General features: G+C 41.1%; 1 protein-coding gene across 6 annotated transcripts in view; it reads left to right on the top strand.

Moving 5' to 3' along the window:
• The window catches only part of GRIA3 (glutamate ionotropic receptor AMPA type subunit 3), a 308,690-nt gene that overhangs the window by 151,674 nt on the left and 132,777 nt on the right, over nt 1-24,239 (top strand). For all 6 annotated transcript variants that reach the window (XR_011565376.1, XM_019956167.2, XM_019956168.2 and 3 more), the window contains one exon: nt 1,355-1,542. Coding sequence is in view for 5 of the 6 variants with exons in the window: in XM_019956167.2 (XP_019811726.1) it covers nt 1,355-1,542 (188 nt within the window). In the remaining variant the exon portion in view is untranslated. The remainder of the gene's footprint in view (nt 1-1,354; nt 1,543-24,239) is intronic.

Below are 24,239 nucleotides of genomic sequence, written 5' to 3' on the forward strand. Positions count from 1 at the left end.
GAAATTGCTCATTTGGAAATTACCAAGTGCTTGGGTCTCATTTGTGATCTTCTTCCCGCATATACCCAGCACACAAAAGAGTCATCATGACCGCCTGAGTCACTGCTGCCATCTCCCCAAAGCGCGCTCTCCAAACGTCAATACCATTTTCTCTGGTGCAATGAAGATGACCCCTGACAGTAACCTGCTTATACTACAGGGTGAGCCTGAGGTGGCACAGAACCTGGAATGTGTTCCAAGAGCAGCACCATTGTCCTCCATTCTCTCCTCCTCCTGTAGCCAAATTGTTAGGTCACAGATTATTTGGGTCTTGCAAATCATCCCCATTACCCACTTCCATTAGTCATTACCTTAATATAAATGGAAAACAATTTAATGGAGCAAAAGGAGCTGCTTTTGACCGTATCCCAATCAAATAATGTCTATGCCTGATGAAATTATACCCAGATTATGGATTCATGCAGAAGCAAAAATATAGATATGATACAATATTAAGAGATATGAATACTCTCAAAGACCAGTACATATGAAACCCTTGTGCTCCTCTGTGACTCATACAGACAGACTGTTCTTTCCAGCTTCTCAAACCCTGATTCTAAAAAGTTTACCCAAAACTCAAGCATTAAATCTTTTCTCTTTCCCATGCTGCATAGATCCAGAAAGTTAGTAGTTAATAGTTGTCTGATATAAATTAGCTTAAAAAAGAACTGAGAATCTTTGATCAATTGAATTGAGAAAGGGGAAGAACTCAGGAAGACTTAGTATGATTGAATGCTTTTGTAATGCTATGAACAAAGAAACAGTATGCTATCATTGTTATAGACTGTTTTTGTCATGTTTTCTGAGAGTTATATTGCTTGGGAGACATAATTTACTTTGTTGGAGAGTCATATCCATGTAAGGATCAGCCATATTATAATGAGGTTCTATCTCTACTAAAGTTATTTCTAATTCTGAAGATCGTTAATGTGGAAGATGAAGGAAAGGACAGATTGTGGCCAGAAATAAGAAAGAAGCTACTGGCATTCATTCTATAGATATTTTGATAAGCCTGTCAATAAAAATAATTAGGTACTCTAATTCAGTGATTATAGTACTGATTGCTCAAGTACAGACTTGATAAGCACTTAGCCTGGCACCCCAAGTTGAACCTTCTTTCCTTTCAAACAGGATAGAGATATGCCAACTGTCCGAAAGGTTAAGACTGAGGTTATGAGTAAGCCTGCTGTCCACAAGGGATAAGGTTCAAGGGAACCCAATGGACTGTGACTAAAAGCTCACTAGAACCTTTAATACCTACAGAAAGGTTTTTAAAAGAAAAAATAATCAATATAGCTGTTTTCCCTTCTTTTAGGATTTTCCATCCTCCAAGCGATTATGGAAGCAGCAGTACAAAACAACTGGCAGGTGACAGCAAGGTCTGTGGGAAACATCAAGGACGTCCAAGAATTCAGGCGCATCATTGAAGAAATGGACAGGAGGCAGGAAAAACGATACTTGATTGACTGCGAGGTTGAAAGGATTAACACAATTTTGGAACAGGTAGGTTTGAGACTTATTCCACCCCAAGCCACCCTGTTAAATCATCAACCTGAGGCAGTTCCCATTTCTGCTAATAAATTAAGTAGCCAACAGACTAAACTTGCCAACAGTTTTGATAGTCTCTCTAACCCTTTTTTCCTCCCCAGTGGCAGAAAGAGAGAGAAATAAAAGAAAATCTAAGCTGTTGAAAAGTACATAGCATGATTAATCTGGTAGTCTCTGCAATTTAATGCTACTTATCAGATAAACACACCCTTCCATACCTCTGTTTCTTAGAGAGCTGAAAATTTCAGAGTAGTCCCCTTCCTTTCCACACCTTCCTCCCAGCAAGGAACAGTCAAGGGATTAGACAGGGAAGAAGAGTAGAGTTTTTGTTTCAGGGGCCTAGTTGCAAAATGTCAAAGCAGCATTCACTAGGTTTGAATCTGTGGATATTTTTCCAGAATATCCCTCTGGTTTGAGGCAGAGAACAAGAAAGAGAGAATGAATGAGAATATGTGTGTATATAATTGAAGACCATTTTAAAAGTAAGATGGCATATGAGAAAAAATGATAATGGTTTTTAAAATGTGAAGAAAATGAAAAAGCCTCAGACTGGGGAAAAAATACAATTTGATAGGCCAAAAGATATTCATTGTTAATCTTGGATATTTAAATAGAAAACTGAAAAATATCAGAAGAAACATTTCACCCTAAGCCAGATGGATATTCTGTTTGGAGTAAAGAGTCAAATAGAAATGTGGTGAAAGTTTATTATTTTCCTTAGCAGTCTCAATTTGCCAGTTAATAACAAAGTGCCCATGCTGCCATAAACAAAACTGTAAGGGAAACATTTCCATTCTAATTCGATCCCAGGGTACCTAGGGGCCAAAACAGCTTCAGAGATTGAAATTATAGTGAGCAGTCATTGCTTGGGAGAGCTGTTTTATAGCAAATTAAATATTAACAATTTGTCAGATATGCCCCCGTGAGAAGAGAATGTAAAAAAAAAAAGAAAGAAAGAAAGAAAGAAATTGGTAAGAAAAGAAAAGGAAAAGGAGGGAAGGGGTGAGAAGAGGAATGAGGAAGGAAGAAAGGAAGCACTGACGGTGCATCCCAGAGATAGAAAGCTGTCCCCTTCTTAGGAACACCATCATCTCTAGTGAATCAACTTCACAAAAAAATCTAGAGCACCAGCCTGGCTAAATCAAATTTTGCAACTAACATTCTCTTAAGCTACCCAAATGATCCACCCCTCCCTCCCAAAAGAAAAAAAAAAAAAAACTGCCTTTGATTTTCTTAGATCTTGAAAGTGAAGAATCAGGTCAGTGATGTTGGTATATGTACTCCATGCCCTCTAAAATTTTATACCAAAATAGCCTTTTAGTGGGTGACCTACTTAACAGCCTAAAGCAGAGGCCTTGTCATACTTTGTTTTCCTTCTTTTGTACTAGTCACTTTGGTTTCTTGAATAGTTTACATTCCGATAAGTCTTTGGGGGTTTATAAGACCTTATACTAGAATCTGGGGTGTTTTTCAATATGGCATAGTAGAAAAAGCCGTGGGTAGAGCTGTGATTCCATATAGCTGTGGGATCTTGGGTATTTAATATATCTCTGCCTCAGTTGTCTCATCTACATAATGGGGAAAATAAAATATGCTCTTCCTCACATGGTTGGTATAATTGCTTTGAAAGGCATAAAATGCTATAGAAAAAAAAATGACCATTACTAAAAATTTTCAGGAAAACTAAACTAACATTATTTGAAAGCCCTGTTCTTTCTTATAATGTCTCAATTGCTATCTGTCTTTCTTCTGGATGCACATTCACAGCATCCCTCATAATACTTTCTATACAACTTTTCAGAGAACATTATTCAAAGAAAAGTTTTAACAACATTCAAGTAAGGCCAGAGAGTTAATTTCACTTATTCTTTCCCCCTCTTTCAAAAAATTGTCACAAAATGATCTACTCATGATTGTTTTCTTTATCATCTAAGGAATTTCTACTAAGTCATTAAGTACTATGAGATAGGAGTCATGTTTGTCTTGTTTTCTGCTGTATATTCAGTGTCCAGCAGAGTACCTGGCATGTAGTGTTGGATGGAAAGATGGGTGGGTGGATGAATAGATAGATGGATGGGTGAATACTGAACAAGCATATTCTAGTAAGTTCTACCGTGACATTGCTATGCTTCCATCAAGAGGCAGAACAGTGCCTGCAGTCACATGATGTGATTATTAAAGTACACATTTTCTCAAGGATGTAAGATGGTAGCTCTCTGCTCGAGTTAGTTTTGATACCACGAATTTGCCAAAATTGATTTCTTTATATAAAAATAGATTTCTCACTAAACAAATTCTTTAAATTAAACGATAAACATGATATTTCTTTAGAGTAAACATTATTTTAAATTGACTACTAAGATACAGAGATATCACTTTTCTCATTAGTTCCTAACCATGCTGGACAAACTTATAATAATTCACTATACAGATTCTAGTTAGAAAGATAACATTTATAACTCCAGTAGTATCAAGATCCCCCCCCCAAATGCTCCCATTTTCCGAGAGTATTTTAAACTTTGAGGTTATTTTCATGGGAAGAAATTTCTATAGTCTCCCATAAAATGACTGTTCATGCCACTATTTGAGGTGAAAGAGCCTATTATTAATAAAACCACTACAACCGTATTCCCTATAAATTGAACTCTGGCATAAAGTTCACATTGTCTTCTATATCCAATGGGTGTTAATGAAAAGACTTCAGTGTGGTACAATTTTTCAAATATTAGTGTATTTTCAATATATTTCTGTCTAGTATAACCTCCCCATTTCATACTATAGGTTCTCATTTTTTCTTATGAATGTTCAGTTATGGGGCAAATCAAAATTCTTCCAACATTTCCTCCAGAGCTCTTTTTTTTAAAAATCTCTTTCAATTGTTCAGACCACAGCATGAAAAAAAATATTCAATTAGGTGCACAACAACTGTGTTTAATATTTCGTCTTAACAATTAATCTATAAGGAAAGCATTCCAAACTTATAGCTACAAAATTTAACATACAAAAGGACAAAGCAAGACAGTTGAAACCAGAATGGGTTGTCAGAACTCAAAGAGACTATTTAGCAACTGCAGATCCTGAATCTAAGAATTAAGAGCACTTTCCACAGGAAGAGTTAGATGCCCTAGGAAGAATGAACCATTGACCTGACCTTCTAGAGCATTCCTATTACTGCAGTGTGTTTATGAGTCCCTCCCCCACTGGTAGACACTGCCTTACTTCAATGACCAACCTAAACACTCGCTTTTGAAAAAGTTGCCTCTCATAGAATTATCTACACATGACTGAACAGATCCAGCATCCTAGGAGTGTCTACCTGTGGACTGCTTTTGAAGGGCAGGCCCCATAAAATGAATGGCTCTATTGGATGCTTCATGCTTATTTGGAGAGGCAACATAGCATGGAGTTTCCAAGTATGGACCCTGGAACCAGTCTGCACGGATTCTGTCACTAGCAGTGTGGCCTGGAGCCCATTGCTTAACTTTCTGTGTCTCAATTTCCTGGTTGTAAAATGGAAATGATAACTGTACCTTAATGAGTTAATACAAGCTAAGCATTCTGAAAAGTTCCTAACACATAGTGTTTGCATCGTTCTTTGATGCTAAACCAAGTGTTTTCACAGATTATCTCATTTGAGCCTCACTATGGGAAGCAGGCAGGGCAGATGTGTTTATCTCAGATTTACAGATGATAAATTGATGCTTAGAGATTAGATGATTTATCCAAATGTGGACAAATCACATTTGTCTTAGGACTCTGCACAGTCCTAGGAGGTGGCAGAGCAAGAATGAAACTCAAGTCTTCTGACTCCCAGTCCAGTGTTCTTACCGCTGCACTAAACCATTTAATTTCTAAGTTGTTTATTAAATATGTAGCCAACACCAACCCCTAGATTAGGCCCATGCATCAGGTTACGTCTTAGAACAATTGCAGTGCAATTGGAGAAGATCCAGAGAAGTGCAACAAAACACAATTAAAGCAGGAGAAAATAGGACCTATGAGGAAAGACTTTTAAATGAGTTGGGGCTGTTTAGTCTGGTGAAAGAGAGCCAGGAAGCAGTTTAATCACCATTCTCAAGTGTAAAGAGTTATCATAAAGAAGGCACTGACCAACTATTCTGGAGGCCTAAGGATAGTACCAGAGCCAACAAGTTTAACTAGACTAGGGAGAAAGTCAGTCATAGAAATGACTCCTTACAAGGAGAGAGGAAAATGGAGGAGAGGAAAATCTCACCAGCTGGGGATATGAAGGTGAGGCTATTCTGAATTAGTGAAAAGTCAGATCTAGAATAGTTTTAAGATTGTTTTCAGGAACATACAAACATTCCAAGTTAATTCTCTGTGAGGATAAGTAAATATCCTTACAGAAAAGGAGTCCCCAACCCCTGGACCACAGATGGCTACCAGTCCATGGCCAGTTAGGAACTGGGCCATGCAGCAGGAGGCGAGCAGCAGGTGAGTGAGTGAAGCTTCATCTGTATTTACAGCCGCTCCCCACATTACCACCTGAGCGTCACCTCCTGTCAGATCAGTGGTGGTATTAGATTCTTATATGAACGCAAACCCTACTTTGAACTGCACATGTGAGGGATCTAGATTTCACGTTCCTTATGAAAATCATCCTGAAACCACTCCCCCACCCCACCCAGTCTGTGGAAAAATTGTCTTCCACAAAACTGGTCCCTGGTGCCAAAAAGGTTGGGGACTACTGTTATAGAAGACTTATTTTAATAAATAGGTAAGAATATTTCCTAATTGCCTATTCATTAGATATCAGAAAGGTTGTCTCCTTAAAGAGACCTAAACATCACCCCTCAGTCTTTTTTTTTTTTTTTTTTTTGCCACACCACACAGCACATGGGGTCTTAGTTCCCAGACCAGGCATTGAACCTGAGCCGCCTGCAATGGAAGTGCAGCGTGTTAACCACTGGACCGCCAGGGAAGTCCACCCCTTCAGTCTTTACTGTGTTTTTATTTTTTCCATAGATAATTCAAAGGTAAATCTCAGCATAGCTCCTGCTTGAATTCTGCTGCGGCTACTGCTGCTAAGTCGCTTCAGTCGTGTCCGACTCTATGCAACCCCATAGATGGCAGCCCACCAGGCTCTCCCGTCCCTGGGATTCTCCAGGCAAGATCAGTGGAGTGGGTTGCCATTTCCTTCTCCAATGCATGAAAGAGAAAAGTGAAGGTGAAGTCGCTCAGTCGTGTCTGACTCCTAGCGACCCCATGGACTGCAGCCTACCAGGCTCCTCCATCCATGGATTTTTCCAGGACTGGAGTGGGGTGCCATTGCCTTCTCCGACTTGAATTCCAAAGTATGCAAATTTAGTAGAGTCCAAACCAATACATTTCAGAGTGCTTTGCAGAAAAAATATAGAATGTCTGATTTCCCCTAGAAATAGTTCAAGCTAAAATCACCTCCTCATGGAAAGTAGTGCTACTTAACGATAGAATCCTCAAGCAGGTCAATCTCTTAGGTTCCTTTCATTTGATTCTGACAGTCACTTCAAAAACAGTCATTTTAAGAAATGAAACAACCAAGTTAGTAAGTCAGTATTCTAAAGATAACAGTTTAAACAAGATAAACAATACTAGGGGGCCTTGTCAAGTGTGAGGCTATAACACAAAGGATGCATTGCTCACCACAAAATATGTCTAGCAATTGGGGTTACTTACAGCACTGCCACCAGTGGCTAGACCCAGGTGGCGCTAGTGGTAAAGAACCTGCCTGCCAGTGCATATTAGACATAAGAGACTCAGGTTCGATCCCTGAGTCAGGAAGATTCCCTGGAGGAGAACACGGCAACCCACTCCAGTATTCTTGCCTGGAGAATCCCACAGACAGAGGAGCCTGGCGGACTGCAGTCCATAAAGTCTCATAGACTCAGACACAACTAAAGTGATTTAGCATGCACAGAGCACTGTCACCAATGGCTAGACCTCTCTCAAGTGAAGTAACAATGTTAAAGGCTTATGTCCTCTCCTGACTTGACCCCCGACTCAGCACAAAGTGGTTCTCTCCAGTTCCCCTCCCCCTTTGGCTCCCCCTTTGTCCCAGCCCTTCCTCTCAATGATCCCTGTACAACCTTGAGCCAACTTGCCAGTTCATATGAGAGTCTGAGGGTATCATCTCTTCTTCTTAGAATATTGTGTGGTATAGCTGAATAAACACTTGGGAAATGAACAGACATGACTTTAGGTCTTAACTCCCTCACCTTCCTGTTGCATGACATTGAAGAAAGTGACCATTTTTTGAGGCTCCATTTTCTCATGTTAAAAGACTGTTCCACTACCTTCCTTCCATGGGATCCTCATATGTTGTGAGGATCAAAGTAACATGGAGAACACCTGACACCATAGCTATCTTCTCATGAGTGGTAGGTTCTGTGTGTGTGAAAATGAGTTGTTCAGGGACTGTTGCTCTAGAACAATGTCTTCATGGATCTCCCAAGATATCTGTTGAATCTAAGGTCTTATCATGAGAGTAGAGTCTAGGACTCGAGCTATTCTTAGTTCTCACTAGTATGTTTAGCATGTAAGACAACCTCTCTGTTTTTTCTCCAATGTAACATTGGATAACATACATTGATTGATAAGTGCAAGGACTATTTGAGAATTAACTAGATTTTTCATCATCACTTAAAATAATTAAAGGCACTCAAGCCTTGAGCTCCATATGACAGCTGGGCATTTTTAATAACAAATATGTTTTAAGTGCTTATAATGTTCCAGATACAATTTTAATCAATGTGGGTGGATATGTGCCCATTTCTATATCTCATGTGAGTTAATCTTCATATTAGCCCCATAAGGCAGATGGGAATAGTATCTCCATTTAACAGATGGAATAACTGAGACTTAGAGGTTATAGAGCTAATAACTGGTGAAGCCAGATGTTGAACCCAAGGAGTCTGGCTCCAAATGCTGTTAATCATTGCAATAATCAGTCCTGAATCTGACTGAGGTTTTCAATCAGAGTATATTCAACCAGAGGTTAAAAGAGATAAGGACCCTGATGAAGCCTGGAGCAGCAGCTACGCTTACAACAAACCTTGTTAAACAATGAGCGTTTCACAAAGATTTTCTCCACTTGATGAGGATCCATATTCCACTAATGCATGGAAGTGACAATGTGCCCCTTAAACCTAGCCTTTGATGATGAATTCATTTATGATGAACAGGTTCATTTATTTGTGGCACCAAAGCAATCTAACTATGCAATGGGCTCCACAAGAGTAGAATAAATTGTGAGGGGTACATTCTCAGAGTGGTATGTAAGTACACCTAGAATTTCCATCTGCAGGCATTCAGTCTCAGATAAAGAATCACAATCATCATTATTTTATCAACAACTGCCCTAGGGTTGCCCATTTCCTTCTTCCTTTCGAGGGAATCATGTGAACGTAACTGGCAATGTCTGGAAAGTACAGCTCGCCTTCCTTCCATTAACTCCTGGAAACCCAAGCATAAACTAAGACTAGTTCTAGGAAAGCATAAACACGCACAGGATAAGTATCTGGGGTGGGTGCTCAACCTTTCTGGGTCCCTAGACTTGAGCACCCAATATCATCCTTAAACTCAGATGAGAAGGACTACTGCCTTGAGCTCCATGCTTTAGAGGATTCCTCATATCATAAACTGAAGAAGGCAATGGCACCCCACTCCAGTCCTCTTGCCTGGAAAATCCCATGGGTGGAGGAGGCTGGTAGGCTGCAGTCCATTGGGTCGCTAAGAGTCGGACATGACTGAGCGACTTCACTTTCACTTTTCACTTTCCTGCATTGGAAAAGGAAATTGCAACCCACTCCAGTGTTCTTGCCTGGAGAATCCCAGGGATGGCGGAGCCTGGTGGTCTATGGGGTCGCACAGAGCCGGACACGACTGAAGCAACTTAGCAGCAGCAACATATCATAAACACAGAAATAGAAAGACATTTTTTTTCCTTTTTGTTCTTGAGAGTTTTTGAAAGGTTAATAGCTGGTTGAACATCATGAGGAAAAAGGAAAAGGACACATAAGGCAAACAGGGCTGTCCACATCAGAGCACAAAGGTATATGGGGTCAAGGGCAGGGGCAATGAAGGAGAAAACGGCAACTCATGATTTAGGAAACCAGAGAAAAATGGATAATTTTGTTTAAAAGTGGCCTCCCCAAGTCACTCTAAGTGAAGGGGTTTAGCAGATAGTTTTTCCTGATATCTGTACTCTCTCACTGTATTCTACTTGAATGATGTCATTTTGGAAGACATGGAAAATTGTGCAGGAACCTCAAGTCACAAAAGTAAGCTTTTGTGGGGTGAGGAGCTTGCTCTCCTTGGCTTCTTCCACCTCATCCCAGTTTCAGGTAGATCCAGTCTCCACCCAGGAATTCTGAGCCCTGGGCTCAGCTTCCACCCCAGCTTACCCTACCCTGCCCCAACAGGGTATAGCAAATCCCCTACATATGAACAAGTTCCAACCTGAGAGCACATTCATAAGTCCAGTTTGTTCATGAGTCCAACAGGGTTAGCTTAGGTACCCAACTAACAATCAGCCTTATAGTACTGTACTGTAATAGGTTCATAATACTTTTCACAAAAATAATATATAAAAAATAAACACAAAAAATAAAGAAAACATTTTTAACCTTATACTATAGTACCTTGGCTCAGATGGTAAAAAAAAAAAAAAAAAAAGTCTGCCTGCAATGCAGGAGACACAGGTTCAACTCCCGAGTCCGGAAGATACCCTGGAAGAGGGCATGGCAACCCATTCCAGTATACTTGCCTGGAGAATTCCACGGACATAGGAACCTGGTGGGCTACAGTCCATGCGGTCACAAAGAGTCGGACATGACTGAGCGACCTCCACTTTATTTTACCTTGAGAAGTACAGTAGTACCAGCTACATGACCACTGCTCTTATGCTTGCTTAGAATATCCTGGGCTTGAAATAAAGGTACTGTACTACTGTACTCTGTACAGTACTGTGCAGTAAAGTACACAAAAGCATAACCAGTTGTAGAGGATACACGCACGTGACAATGTATGCCAGACACATGAACTAACTTATATGGTTGGTTGTGCGAACACACATTCACATCTTTGAAAGTTCGTATGTAGGGGACATAGTGTGTGAAATAGAGAATCTCATGTGTGTGCCCTCAGGGAAATGAAACTCAAGAACTGAGAGACTGATTTCCTATAAGCACCTAATTTACAGAACTCTGAGCCTTATCTCCCAACAGTGAATATCTGCCAAGAATCTCCTACCATCCACAAGCCAGTGAACTTAGAACTTGTGCTCTGGTTGGGTGTGGGCCCCCACTTTGTGTTGTTCCTTTCTCATAAATGCAGCCCACTCCAAACCTTCCATAGACTCCCCTGTAATTTGCATTGCTTGAACTGCAATTTCCCTGCTATCTCCAAATAAACTCAATTTCTGGTAGCTTGAGCTTATGTCCATTTATCTCTTTATTTAGGTGGACAGGTGGATACACAGACCAAGCCAAGGCATATCTTGCTTTCCAACTTTGTAACATTTAGATGTGTGGTATACAGTCCTCCATTTGTACTCTTGCTATGTGCCCTCAAAAAATTAGGAATGAGCCTGTTCCTATTTCTCTCATGGCCTAAAAACATAAATCTGCCTGTCAAAATGCCCAGTGTACTCCTGGAGTTTAGGTTTTTCTGAATATACTAGGCTCATACACTGTGAATGCAGCTCTTCCAATCACCTATGGTGATATTTGCCTGGTGAGGCAGGGTTGAGGAGGGAGATTTTGCACACTAATAGAATCTCTTCCTGACTAGCTGAAACACTATGGAAAGTTAATCAAGTATCCAGTAGAACAGATACAGTGATGCTCCCATCATTCTTTTGGTAAGATTTTTATCCCACTGCTATCTATCAGAAGTGGATACAAGCTACTCCAGAGAATCTTCCCAATAATCTTGCATTTTTTGCTTTATCCCATAGATATTCCTTTTTACCCTATCCAAAGTAAAAAAAAATTATAAGAAGAAGGTCAGAGGACATGGTTAGGATAAATTATAGGTGTGAAGGGGCAGAGATAGAGAAGTTACTCAAATGTTTCCTTCTCCTTTCCATGCCCACTGCCACAACTCACCCTACATCTGGTCTGATCCTTTTCAACACTGCTGCTGCTGCTGCTGAGTCGCTTCAGTCGTGTCTGACTCTGTGCAACCCCATAGACAGCAGCCCACCAGGCTCCCCCGTCCCTGGGATTCTCCAGGCAAGAACACTGGAGTGGGTTGCCATTACCTTCTCCAGTGCATGAAAGTGAAAAGCGAAAGTGAAGTCGCTCAGTTGTGTCTGACTCTTAGCAACCCCATGGACTGTAGCCTACCAGGCTCCTCCGTCCATGGGATTTTCCAGGCAAGAGTACTGGAGTGGGGTGCCATTGCCTTCTCCACTGCTGCTGCTGCTGCTAAGTCGCTTCGGTCGTGTCTGACTCCATGTGACCCCATAGAGGGCAGCCCACCAGGCTCCCGTCCCTGGGATTCTCCAGGCAAGAACACTGGAGTGGGTTGCCATTTCCTTCTCCAATGCATGAAAGTGAAAAGTGAAAGTGAAGTCACTCAGTCGTGTCTGACTCTTAGTGACCCCATGGGCTGCAGCCCACCAGGCTCCTCTGTCCATGGGATTTTCCAGGCAACAGTACTGGAGTGGGGTGCCATTGCCTTCTCCACTAGAGGTTGTCTAAGAAAGATTCTCTGTACTCAGCATTCCAAAGTACTTCAGGAGACCTGCTTTCAGAGGCATGGTTAGAAGCTGAGACAAACATTCTTCCACCACCACATAGTGATGGTTCTGAACTTCACATGCAGGTCTGTCTTCTCTATGACATTCACATTATATGCCTGGCTGAGTACCAGATAGGAGAGAAAACAGCTACACTGAGACCCCTTGAACCAAAGCAAGATGCCATTTATTTGCCAGTATGTGTCTATAGGTGGAATGAATGAGAAGTCTTTCAGAATCTTCAAAAGACAAAAATAGATAAGGGATTTGGCAGGTGTTACTTACCTGTATTTCAAAGGGCAATCTGAGGCCATATCTTCATGATAAACAAACAAGATACCACATAGAATAAGACCTCTTGGAGTGGACAAAATTGCTTAGCTACCTAAGAAATCACTGCATAATCAAGAGACAAATCACAAAAAAGAAGAAAGGCAAAGGTGTCAGACCACTAGAATAGTTATTACAATTTACAAGGAAAATTTTTCAGACAAGGACCAGTCAACTGTTCTGAGATTAACATCACAAAAGGGCTTATATTCAGAGTAATATACTAGGCACTGTGGGCAGAAACAAAAGTTCTTTTTCATTCTTTCCTTTTTAAAATTTGTAATAGCCTCTAGCAATGTGAGTCAAGTTAGAGAGCAACATTTCAACAAAGATAAAATAATATAGTATATGCTAGGTACATATGGGCTGTAGAATGAAAGGAATTAGAAAAGCCTACAGATTATTTTTTTATATGAGTAAACTAATCATAAAATGTAATGTCAGGGACTTCAGTACTGAGGTCCAGTACCTAAGACTCGTGCTCCCAGTGCAGGGGGCCTGGGTTCAATCCCTGGTCAAGGAACTAGATCCCACATGCTGCAACCAAAGATCCCAAGTGTCACAACTAAGACCCAGTGAAGCCAAAATATATAAATCAATTAATTAATATAATTTAATAAAATATAAAGTCAAAGAAATGCTGGGCTGGATGAATCACAAGCTAGAATCAAGACTGCATGAAAAATATCAACAGCCTCAGATATGCAGATGATACCACTCTAATGGCAGAAAGCGAAGAGAAATTAAAGAGCCTCTTGATGAGGGCTGAAGAGGAGAGTGAAACACCTGGCTTAAAACTCAACATTTTCCCTTCTGGTTTCCTCAGTGTGTATGCCCAGCAGTGGGATTGCTGGATCATAAGGCAGTTCTATTTCCAGTTTTTTAAGGAATCTCCACACTGTTCTCCATAGTGGCTGTACTAGAGGGATGGTATGGGGAGGGAGGAGGGAGGAGGGTTCAGGATGGGGAACACGTGTATACCTGTGGCGGATTCATTTTGGTATTTGGCAAAACTAATACAATTATGTAAAATTTAAAAATAAAATAAAATCAGAAAAAAAAAAAAAAACAACTCAACGTTCAGAAAACTAAGATCATGGCATCTGGCTCTATCAGTTAATGGCTAATAGATGGGGAAAAAGCAGAAACAGTGGCATATTTTATTTTCTTGGGCTCCAAAATCCCTGCTCACAGTGACTACAGCCACAAAATTAAAAGATGCTTACTCCTTGGAAGAAAGGCTATGACAAACCTAGATGGTGTATTAAAAAGCAGAGACATCACTTTGCCGACAAAGGTCTGTCTAGTCAAAGATATGGTTTTTCCAGTAGTCATGTGAGAGTTGGACCAAGGCTGAGCACCAAAGAATTGAAGCTTTTGAATTGTGGTCCTGGGAAGACTGTTGAGAGTCCCCTGGACAGCAAGGAGATCAAACCAGTCAATCCTAAAGGAAATCAATCCTGAATATTCACTGGAAGGGCTGATGCTGAAGCTCCAATGCTTTGGCCACCTGATGCAAAGAGCTGCCTCATTGGAAAAGACCCTGATGCTGGAAAAGATTGAAGGCAACAGAGGATGAGATAGTTGGCCTACATCACTGACTCAATGGACATGAGTTTGAGCCAACTCTGGGAGATAGTGAAGGACAGGGAAGCCTAGCGTGCTGCAGTCCATGGGGTCGCAGAGTCAGACATGACTTAGCAACTGAACCACAACAACAAAAGGTCAAAGTGTATATAAGACCTGCGCCTGTCCATCTTCTTCTCCCAGGCACATCTTAAGGCCCATATGTGAAAAAAGACTTCCCGTTCCTCTTTGCTTTCCCTGCTCCCCAATCTCCTAATGGGCACGTGTCCAGACATAGATGAGTATGTAGCCAAGCACACCCACTGGCTTTCCTTCATCTCTTAGTAGATGAACCCTTTCCTTCCCCACCTCCAACCATTCCAGGTTTCTCACTGAAAACTGGCTGCTTCATTCATCCTCTTCAGGGACGCTTTTTATTACCTCACCAATCATGGTGTCCAGTCGTCTCTGTTTCTTACCCTAATGATGTGGTAATTTAATGCTGTTATTTAACATATCCTAGACTACCCTAATACATATTTCGAAGCAAAAATACACCCCATGATCCAGTAGCTAAGACTCTGTGCTCCTAATGCAGGGAGCCTAGGTTCAAAGCCTGATCAGGGAACTAGATCCCACATGTCCCCACTAAAGATTCTGCATGCCTAAGGATGCACTAAGACCCACTGCAGCCAAATAAATAAATACTTCAAAAATGCATCCCAAAATTGCAGAACAGTGTCCCAAAAGCAAAGCCTCCGGTTGGATTTCTTAAAGATTCTCACTGCCCATGTTGTTTCTCTGAAGTCCAGACTTCTGTTTTCCAGGCCCTAAGTGAGTCGAATTCTGTACTTGCAGTAAAAAAACCTTCGCCATATTAGGTGATTTTAACACTCACTGGCAGCCTTAAATAAACTTGTTCCCCAAAATGCAAAGATAGTTATCCTAAGAGTTAGTAGCAGATCTCAGTAGTCTATATTTAGAGATTTAAATCTTTGGCTTATTATAAAAGATGATCTGATTCTCTGGTCATACTTCACATCAGACTGGCTAGACTGGCTTCATGAATATTTAGAAGCAAATTCCCTCTGGGAAAATAAAGAGGAAAAACTCATTCAAGATCATTACTTCAAAACAGCAAGAATCTTGTTTATTTCAGATGATAGAAGCTTTGGTATCACAAAGGAAATGCCTGTGTTCAACCAACAGTTCCCTCCCCCTCCCCCATTTTTAAACATTGTGATACCTCATTATTTACTTGATTCTTTCCTATGAAGCTTGGAGGTTTTACTTTAAAAAAAATAATCACCAATTCAAATTAATTTTCATTAAGGAATGTCATGAGAGTCCTTGGGATGACTGGAAACATTCTGGAGTATTCTAAAGCAGAGTACAAAAGCCGTGAGGCAGGAGACCTAGCTTTATGATTTCAAAAAGTCACCTTGTTGCTCTGTGCCTCCATTTCCTAAACTGGAAAATGAGTGTATTGAATACGATGGTCCCTTCCCATTCCAAAAGGCTGTGATTCCCAGCACTGTGAAAAACCAGGTAGGAAATTCAATTCAAGAACTGTTGATTGAGTCTGACCCCTTTGACCCACACAGTGCTAGATATGTTGGGAGGGGAAAGGACATGTCTTCCTGCTTTCTCAGATTTCCAGGCTAGTGACCATCACTGAGAGTTTCTTTGCTGACTGAGAATCTTGCGAGCCTCAATATCACTGAGCTTTGCTTAGACTTGGAGACACAGATGAAAGGAGAGATAGAGATGATATGTTCCAAGGTCAGGACACAGCCTGGAAGCTTATCATTTACCTCTGTCCTTAGAATTCAGAACAACAAATGTCCCCATTAATAAGTTTCGGGTTGATCAAAGTTTTCCCACATCCATATATATAAATATCTCATCAGTCCTTATTGTATCTGGAAAATGCCTGGGGAAAACTCCTATTAATTAAGAATTTCTGGCAGTTGGATTTTGATTAACTGAGGTCTGTCTGTTTATCACAAGCCTATTATATCCCTCTCTACAGTTACTGCTGCTCAGATGCCCTTTGCCCAAAGAAAAGTACGATAGGTTGCAGTAAAGACTTATTACATCAAAAGACTTTCTCTTCTACCCATTAACACCAGCATTTTAGGATCAAGGCTGGTATCTTATTCTAAAATTATAAAAATATGAACCAGTTCAAATGGGAAAATAAAATACAAATAGTCTCCTTTGAGTTAACTACATCACTTAAATCAAGTGAGACCTCAGATCCATCCTTTTAAAAAATAGAAAAAAGGAAACATTAACCACAGATAACTATTTTATCCCTCTATAGGCATTGAATATGTTTTCAGTTGGCACGGGAGGAAAGCACCCTGACACCTGTTCCTTTGTACGGCGGATGCTGTGAATGTCCCAGCTAAGCCTTTGCGGACACTGAGGGGCTGACAAGCTCCTAGGGGATTACAATTACTGGCTTGTAAACATTAATTAATTTTTTTAGAATCATTATCCAGATTTATTAGGAAAATTTCCCAAATTAAAAGCAACCAAAATATAGCAATTAGAAGGTTCATCACACAGCTTCATGATCACAGGAGTCTTGTCCTAGATTTCAACAGACATTGTAACAAACAGGTTCATAAGGGCTGCAAGAACCACAGTTTACAACAGCAACAGAAAAGCTACTTATTGTTATACATTAGGTGCAGAGAGATACTGTCTGATTCCACTTATAGGAGATACCTAGAATCATCAAATTCATGGAGTCAGAAAGCACATTGGTAGATGCCAGGGGTTGGGGGTAGGGGTAGGGAAAGGGAATGGGGAGTTAGCATTTAATGTGGACAGAGTTTTGGTTTAAGAAGGTGGAAATTTGGAGAGATGGATAATGGTGAGAGTTGCACAGCAGTGCACATGTACTTAGTGCAAATGCACTGTGCAAAGATGATGAAGATAGTATGTTTTACATTATGTGACTTTTACCACAATAAAAAAACATTTTAAAAATATTACTTATGGTTCACACTCACATTGCCACAGGACCTTTGTATTTTAAATAATTTAGACCCCAAAACTCCCTTATAAGAGAGACACAAAGCCAATGCAAAATAAGTAACTGTAAATAAAATGTACAGACTCAAGTTCTTCACTGCACTGACACAGAAGGGCAAAGGCCATTGACTGATCCATGCCAAGGTCTGGACTTCAGTGAGACTGAGTGTGGGAAGGAGCTGTGATCAGTCTGATGCCACTGTTGGCAACCACCCACCTGGCCCTCTCAGTCAATTCCATCCCACTCCTGTTGGGGCAGCTTGCCTTCTATCCAGATTCGACAGGGTCGAATTTGTCTCTATCCAAAAGTTATAACAAACTGACAAGTAAGGGGCATGACTCAATGGGCCCAGGCCAGAGCTCGGGGATACTGATGACAATTAGTGTCATGTCACTACAGAGGCTTCCCACATGGCACTAATGGTAAAGAATCCACTTGCCAATGCAGGAGACATAAGAACCGTGGGTTTGATCCCTGGGTTGTGAAGATTCCCCTGGAGAAAGGAATGGCTACCCACTCCAGTATTCTTGCCTGGAGAATTCCATGGATGCAGGAGCCTGATAGGCTACAGTCCATAGGGTGGCAAAGAGTTGGACACGACTGAAGTGACTTAGCATGCAGACAAGCACTAGAGGCAGAGCTAAAGTGGAAGAGATTAGTAGCCAGACACCACTATTCTCTCTCCAACCTTTGAAAAGTATAACTACCAAGCAGCTTCCCAGATATACATGTAGCACCAACACCCTACTCTGAAAAAGAATAGCAATTAACAAATACCTTCTGAAGTCATCTAGCACTATAGATAAAAGACCAGAAACCTGGCTGAGTTCTGTCTCAAGATCCCCAGGTGACCTTACACAGTCACCTCACCTTTCATCTACTTAGCTATAAAATAGAAAACTCCTCCCCTGCCTTACCAGAATGATGTTAAGATGAATCAGACAATTTCTCTAAGGTATTCTAAGATTCCCCAGCGAGGGCAAGTCCACAAGCATTATAGAGTCACTGCACCTCATTTCAAAGAGGAGGGGAAAATGAATAAAGAAAGGAACATGTGGTCACTGAGTCCAAGAACTCAAAGAGCATTAAGCTCCTTGTATAATCTGAGGCAGGTCCCAAGAGAGGGAGACTGGTATGGTGAAGTCACACAAGAGTTTGGTGGTTAGGACATGGTCCCCACATATTCAGTCTTTGTATTTGTCTTTGATGCTGTGCTGTTACTTTATTACAATCATCTTAAAGATTTGGATATGTGAGCACTACCAAGAGAGTGGCAAGTACTTTGATTATGGTTTTTTGGTCCTACCATAGTGGGGTTAACTGGTCATCAACAAGAGTTCTGAGTTCAAATTTATGTGCTTTAACTTATTTCCATGCTGTCAGTTGTTCCAACAGAGGAAATTTTGGCTGTCCCTATAACTGGATCATTATTGAGGACAGGGCAGGAAGGGTACTGTCTCTTTCAGAGCTCAGCATTGGCAGGAAGTGTGCCCACCAATGTTAAGAATGGGGACACAGGGGACTTCCCCAGTGGTTCAGTGGTTAAGACTTCACCTTCCAATGCAGGGCATGCGAGTTCAATTCCTGGTCGGGGAGCTAAGATCCCACACACTTCCTGGGCAAAAACCCAAAACATATAACAGCAGCAATGTGGTAACAAATTCAATAAAGACTTTTAAAATGGTCCACATAAAAAAAAAAAAAAAAAAAAGAATGGGGACACATAAAATAGAAGACTGGGTGAACTTATTTGAAAAAATGTTTTCTAAAAGATACACACACACACACTTGTAGAGGTAAATAGGAGGGCAGAATCAGATGCAGTGAAATCTCAGTAATGTTGGGTCTTAGATTAAGAAATGAGGATCCAGAGACCCTGAAGCAAGGGACTAGGCCCTCTAAGAAGATACTATAGAAAGCTTCTTAATGGCCGTTCTTAAGTACCTTTTCATCATTACTATCTCTTCAACAGCTCTGAGAGCCCTTTCAATTCTCTTGACCTTATTTAAAACTACTGCCTGTGCTTAACTGGAGAACCTCCTACTCAATAAATTGCTTCTCCTCCCTCTTCCCTGGCCAATATAAAATCAATTGTTGTTTGACAGACTGCTTTGTTGCCATTTTCTCAAAGTAGTGAAAGAAAGAAATGCACCTTATTTGTACACACATTAACTTAATTTCAGTCTCACCCACTCAAGCACAGCACAATCCTTCAAACTCTGACCCTAGCCTGTTTGCTACTTGGTGTCCATGGCAACCACCACCAAGCTGCTCAGAGAAAGCTTCAAGGAGTGGCAGTAAAGTGCATCTCCCAACAGAGCCGTTAGCTCTTAACAGGGGGCTGCAGACCCATCTCCGAAGCCTCAGGCATTGGCTTTCATTAGGGGAGAGTAGTGTTGTCCAGGGCTCCTCCCCAGAAGAGTTATGGGCTGCTTCTCACACTCAACCTGTTGAAGACAGAGCACTAATTGTGAAATATTGAAACTAAGTGAAAGCGATAGTTGCTCAGTCGTGACTCTTTGTGACCCCATGGATGGTAGCCCATCAGGCTCCTTTGTCCATGGAATTCTCCAGGCCAGAATACTGGAGTAGGTAGCCATTCCCTTCTCTGGGAGATCTTCCCAAACCAAGGATTGAACCCAGGTCTCCTGCATTTCAGGCAGATTTTTTACCATCTGAGCCACCAGGGAAGCCCAAGACTAAGTGGGAAGGCAGATTATGCCCAAGACAACTTCCCCACTAGTATTCTTCGCCCATGATTCTGTCCACTGCAGCTCCCACCACACCCCTTGTTTAACTAACTACAGTCACAGATCTCAACACCCCAAGAGACAATACACATGAATGCCTAGCCACTTTCTAGTGGTCACTTGGTGAACTACAACTCATTCTCCTCACTTTCTTAACTCATATCAAGAATGCATGCATGATAATCTTGCCATCAAACTCTTTTTTAAAGAAAAAGAGCCATGTTCATAATGGTCCAGGAACTGGAGGATTTATGAGCCAAGAGAAAATGGTATTGTTTCTCCAAATATAGAGAAAGCCGTTCAGTCTTCAAACTGTTTTCATGAGTTCCATATTATTGGCTTTGCTCAGGGAGCTTAGCTGAAAAGTTGTCAGATGGAGATGAATTTCCCTTTACTGTACTCCAGAGGAAGATGGGGATGGTTTCGTTTGTGATCTCACTGCAACAGAACCCAACACATCGAACAAAGTTGTGGGGGTTTTTTTTGTTTTGTTTTTTGTTTTGCATACAGAAGACTAGTTCAGACTTGGTTCTTTGTGGAAACTGGAAAGAACCCATTACTCAAGTGTTCTCTTCATAGAATCTACATAAATAAGAATAATATTTGAAGTGGCAGAAACAAGTGAATAGTTTTATCTTCTTAGCTACATGAGAAAAGGAAACAGAAGGCTCTTATGCACAATCCTTTCCAGTAGAACTGCTGAAATGTAAAGATATGGTTTCAAGCTGTCCTTGAAAGCAAGACATTCCTATGTGTGCTGCCTGGGTCTGTCGTCCCAGATAAAAACTAGTAGCAAGTTTAAAGAAAAGGTAAAAAACAAAGAAGACGTGGTTCTAGTCTCCAAGGAGCTCATGAGTTCATAGAGAAGCAGTCAGGTAGACAGATGATCATGGTCTAACTGCAGTGACAGAAAGGAACAAGATCCTAATGGGAATGCACAAGAAACATGCCTGACTTAGAGACCCGGACAGCTTGTTTCTGATGACTTGTTGAACTGAGTCTTCAGGGGCCAATAGTTCACCTGGTTTGGTGAAAGGGGGTGGAAATTTGTATTTGCATAGATATGACAAGCTCCCTTGTCAGAGTGAATGCTAATAAGCAGTGCCAATTAGGAAACAGAGAGTAACTCAGATGTTGTAAAGCAGAATGGTTGAAACTTGATACCAATAAGAACACAGACTATATTGGCCAGAACACAATTCTATCTTTCATCTCGACTTTTTGATCCTCAAGAAACAGAATTTTTCCACTAGGAAATATAGTAGCATGATATCTGAAATGAGAAGGTTCTGCTTAGGGATTAAACTACCCCATCATTTTATGATGAAGAAACTGAGGTGCTAAGAGAGAGACTAATACATATAGCAGCCACACAAGCAGTGAGTGAAAGAGAAAAGATTTAAACCCAGATCTGATTCCACTGTCCAGCTTCCTTGCACCACACCACCCAAGACTATGCCAATACAGGGACCAAACAGATATCTACATACGGACTCCCTTGAAAAGGCCACCTGCCTTCTCACCCCCATCCCACTTCCCACCCAACTACCTGGCATTATTAGTGTTTAGGTTAAGAGTCCATTCGTAAGAAAACATACTATACCAGAAAGATGACATTTGAAGTCAATGTAAAGTCTTATCCTTTTTCCCTTGTATTTGGAGTCCTCTTTTTTCTCATCATTCAAAAACATTGAACACCGCACACAGGGCACTGTGCTGAATGATATACACACTAATTAGTTTAAACTGGGGCCCTGCCCTCAAGTTCTTTAAGTCTAATTGGGACGAAAGGACACGTGCCTAGTTTGGGTAAATAATCAGTAGTCTGAGGAAAGGATGAGAGGTAGAAACCATGTAGAAATTTACAAGTGGGAGTGATCACCAGACAAGCAAAGCAGAATACAGGCTTCCTGAGGGCAGGGTGCTTTGTGTTGTTCATTACCATATCCCCAGCACCTAAAACAGATTGGAACCTAGTAAGTGCTCAATAAATATTTGTTGAGTTAAATAAATAGCTTCTTGACATTTTTCGGGGTGAGGGGAGGGTAGTCCTGGCATTTATCACTTGGAGAAGAATTCCCAGTCCTCGGTGCACTGCGTCCTGTGGCTTTTGCTTAGAGTACACCACACCAACTCCCCAGGGAGATGTGTAGCAATGAATGCACAGCCTATGGCTTAAACCTTTACAAAATCCTTGCAAAGCTGTTCTCTCTGCCACTCCATACCATGGATGCATGTTTCCCAGGGGTGAAGGCTAATGTGGAGCCAGGGCTTTTTGTTTATTTGTTCCTTATGACCTCAAGCTCTTTTCAGCAAAAGGCACAGCCCTTTGATAGCAATGCAGTTCTGGGAGACACAACTCCAGTATGTGCTGGCTCATCTAACAAGACAGAATGCAGATTCTGATTTAAAAGCAGGCTCCTTTAATGAGTTTTGGTTAGGCTTAAAGGATAAATAGTTGTGATTACTGTCAGTTGGCATAGGTTGTAAATCTCTGTCTTAGATGCTTATATTCCATTAAGGGGGACTCAAATGGGCATCACAGTACAATTCCCTTTAAAAAGTGGAATCTGGACCAAAAAAGCAGCTTCAAAAACAGTCATTTGTGCATCCCCAAATGGTCAAGTTCTTGGTCTTCCAGGGTTTTGTACTGGGTTATGAGTTTTTCACGTATTTTTATCATTGTACAAATTCTTATTACTGTTGGCTGCCAGAGCTTGGGAAGAGATAGGTAATTAGAACATATCAGAACAGTGAAGGGAAACCAAGTATTCACATAAAAAATGAGAAGATAAAGCCATCCCACTGTCACTGTGGCTTACACTAACCTCGTGGTACCGCAGTGCTGTGCCAGCACGTAATTTCAAGTCAAAGATTTATATTAACACGAGTGAAGACGGATCTGATTTTGTAGTGCAAAATGCTAACTGTGTGCACTCTGATTTCTTCCCAAAGCTCACAAAGCCGAAATCCCTTTCAGCTCTGCAGGCACACCTCCTAAGAAATTAGAACATCACGTACCATCACACAGATATGATGCTGAACATCCTGCCAACTGTCATCCTCTCACCTCTCAAGGGGTGTAGTTCAGAAGGTACTTGGTTTACGGCAGAGTAGAAGGAAAACATAAAAAGAGGAACACGCCTAGCATACCCATATACTCTAAAACCACAACTCTGATTAGGAAACTTTCCTGGATTAAAGCAAGAATAAATACTGCCTTGTAGAGCTTTACATATTTTTTTTAAAGCAATTTTGCACAGCATCTTCTTCGATCCTTTGAGTTTGGTAGTGTTCATAGTGTTTTCTCCATTACATAGATGAGAAACAGACATAAGAAGGTTAAATAACTCGCCTGAGATCACATAGGTAAGAGCACTGAATTCTTCTTGTTTCTAAAAGAGCTATGCCCACTCTATGTCTAGAAGGACACATTTGGACAGCAGCCATGGAAGTCTTGCTATACCATCTTAACTATGTCCTGCCCCAGTCAGCTCCCCTGCTTTTGGAAAGATATGGCAAATAACCTTTACTTTGCTGCTGCTGCTAAGTCACTTCAGTCATGTCCGACTCTCGGCAACCCCATGGACTGCAGCCTACCAGGCTCCTCCGCCCATGGGATTTTCCAGGCAGGAGTACTGGAGTGGGGTGCCATTGCCTCCTCCAAACCTTTACTTTAGGCTTGGGCGTTTCTCTTTCCGCCTTCATCACTCTGTTTCCTGAAAGAACAATTAAGATCCATCTGGGACTAATTATAGCGATTCTTGAATTTGAACCTGCAGCCATTACCCAATTGAGGTCACTTATTTTAAATTAACTTGCCTGGTCAGAACACAGGTTTGGTTATCTTCAGAGCCCAGTGCAGATAGGCACCAGCTCACTCAGACTTTTAATTAACCAGCTAAATAACCTGCGCTGTGACAAACTGCCTATGATGGGATGGAGTCGTTCATTTGCATTCAGACAAGGATCAAAATGCATTGTCAGAGCTTCAGGGACTGAGTCCTAGAAACCTTCACACAGTCTCTTGTTCAAGGCTGTGAGCCTCTTGCCTTTGGTTCCTTCTAATTAGTTTTCCTGTGCTTTTGTTCAGATTATCCAACATTCATCACAAGTGCAGCCTGTGATTAAACAATGACAACTCGTGTCATATGCTGATAGGGAATCGAAAATTGGAGTCGTAATCGTACGAACCAAGCCCATGGCTTTAAGAAATAAT

The sequence above is a fragment of the Bos indicus genome, chromosome X (assembly GCF_029378745.1).
Source record: "Bos indicus isolate NIAB-ARS_2022 breed Sahiwal x Tharparkar chromosome X, NIAB-ARS_B.indTharparkar_mat_pri_1.0, whole genome shotgun sequence".
Lineage (NCBI taxonomy): Eukaryota > Metazoa > Chordata > Mammalia > Artiodactyla > Bovidae > Bos > Bos indicus.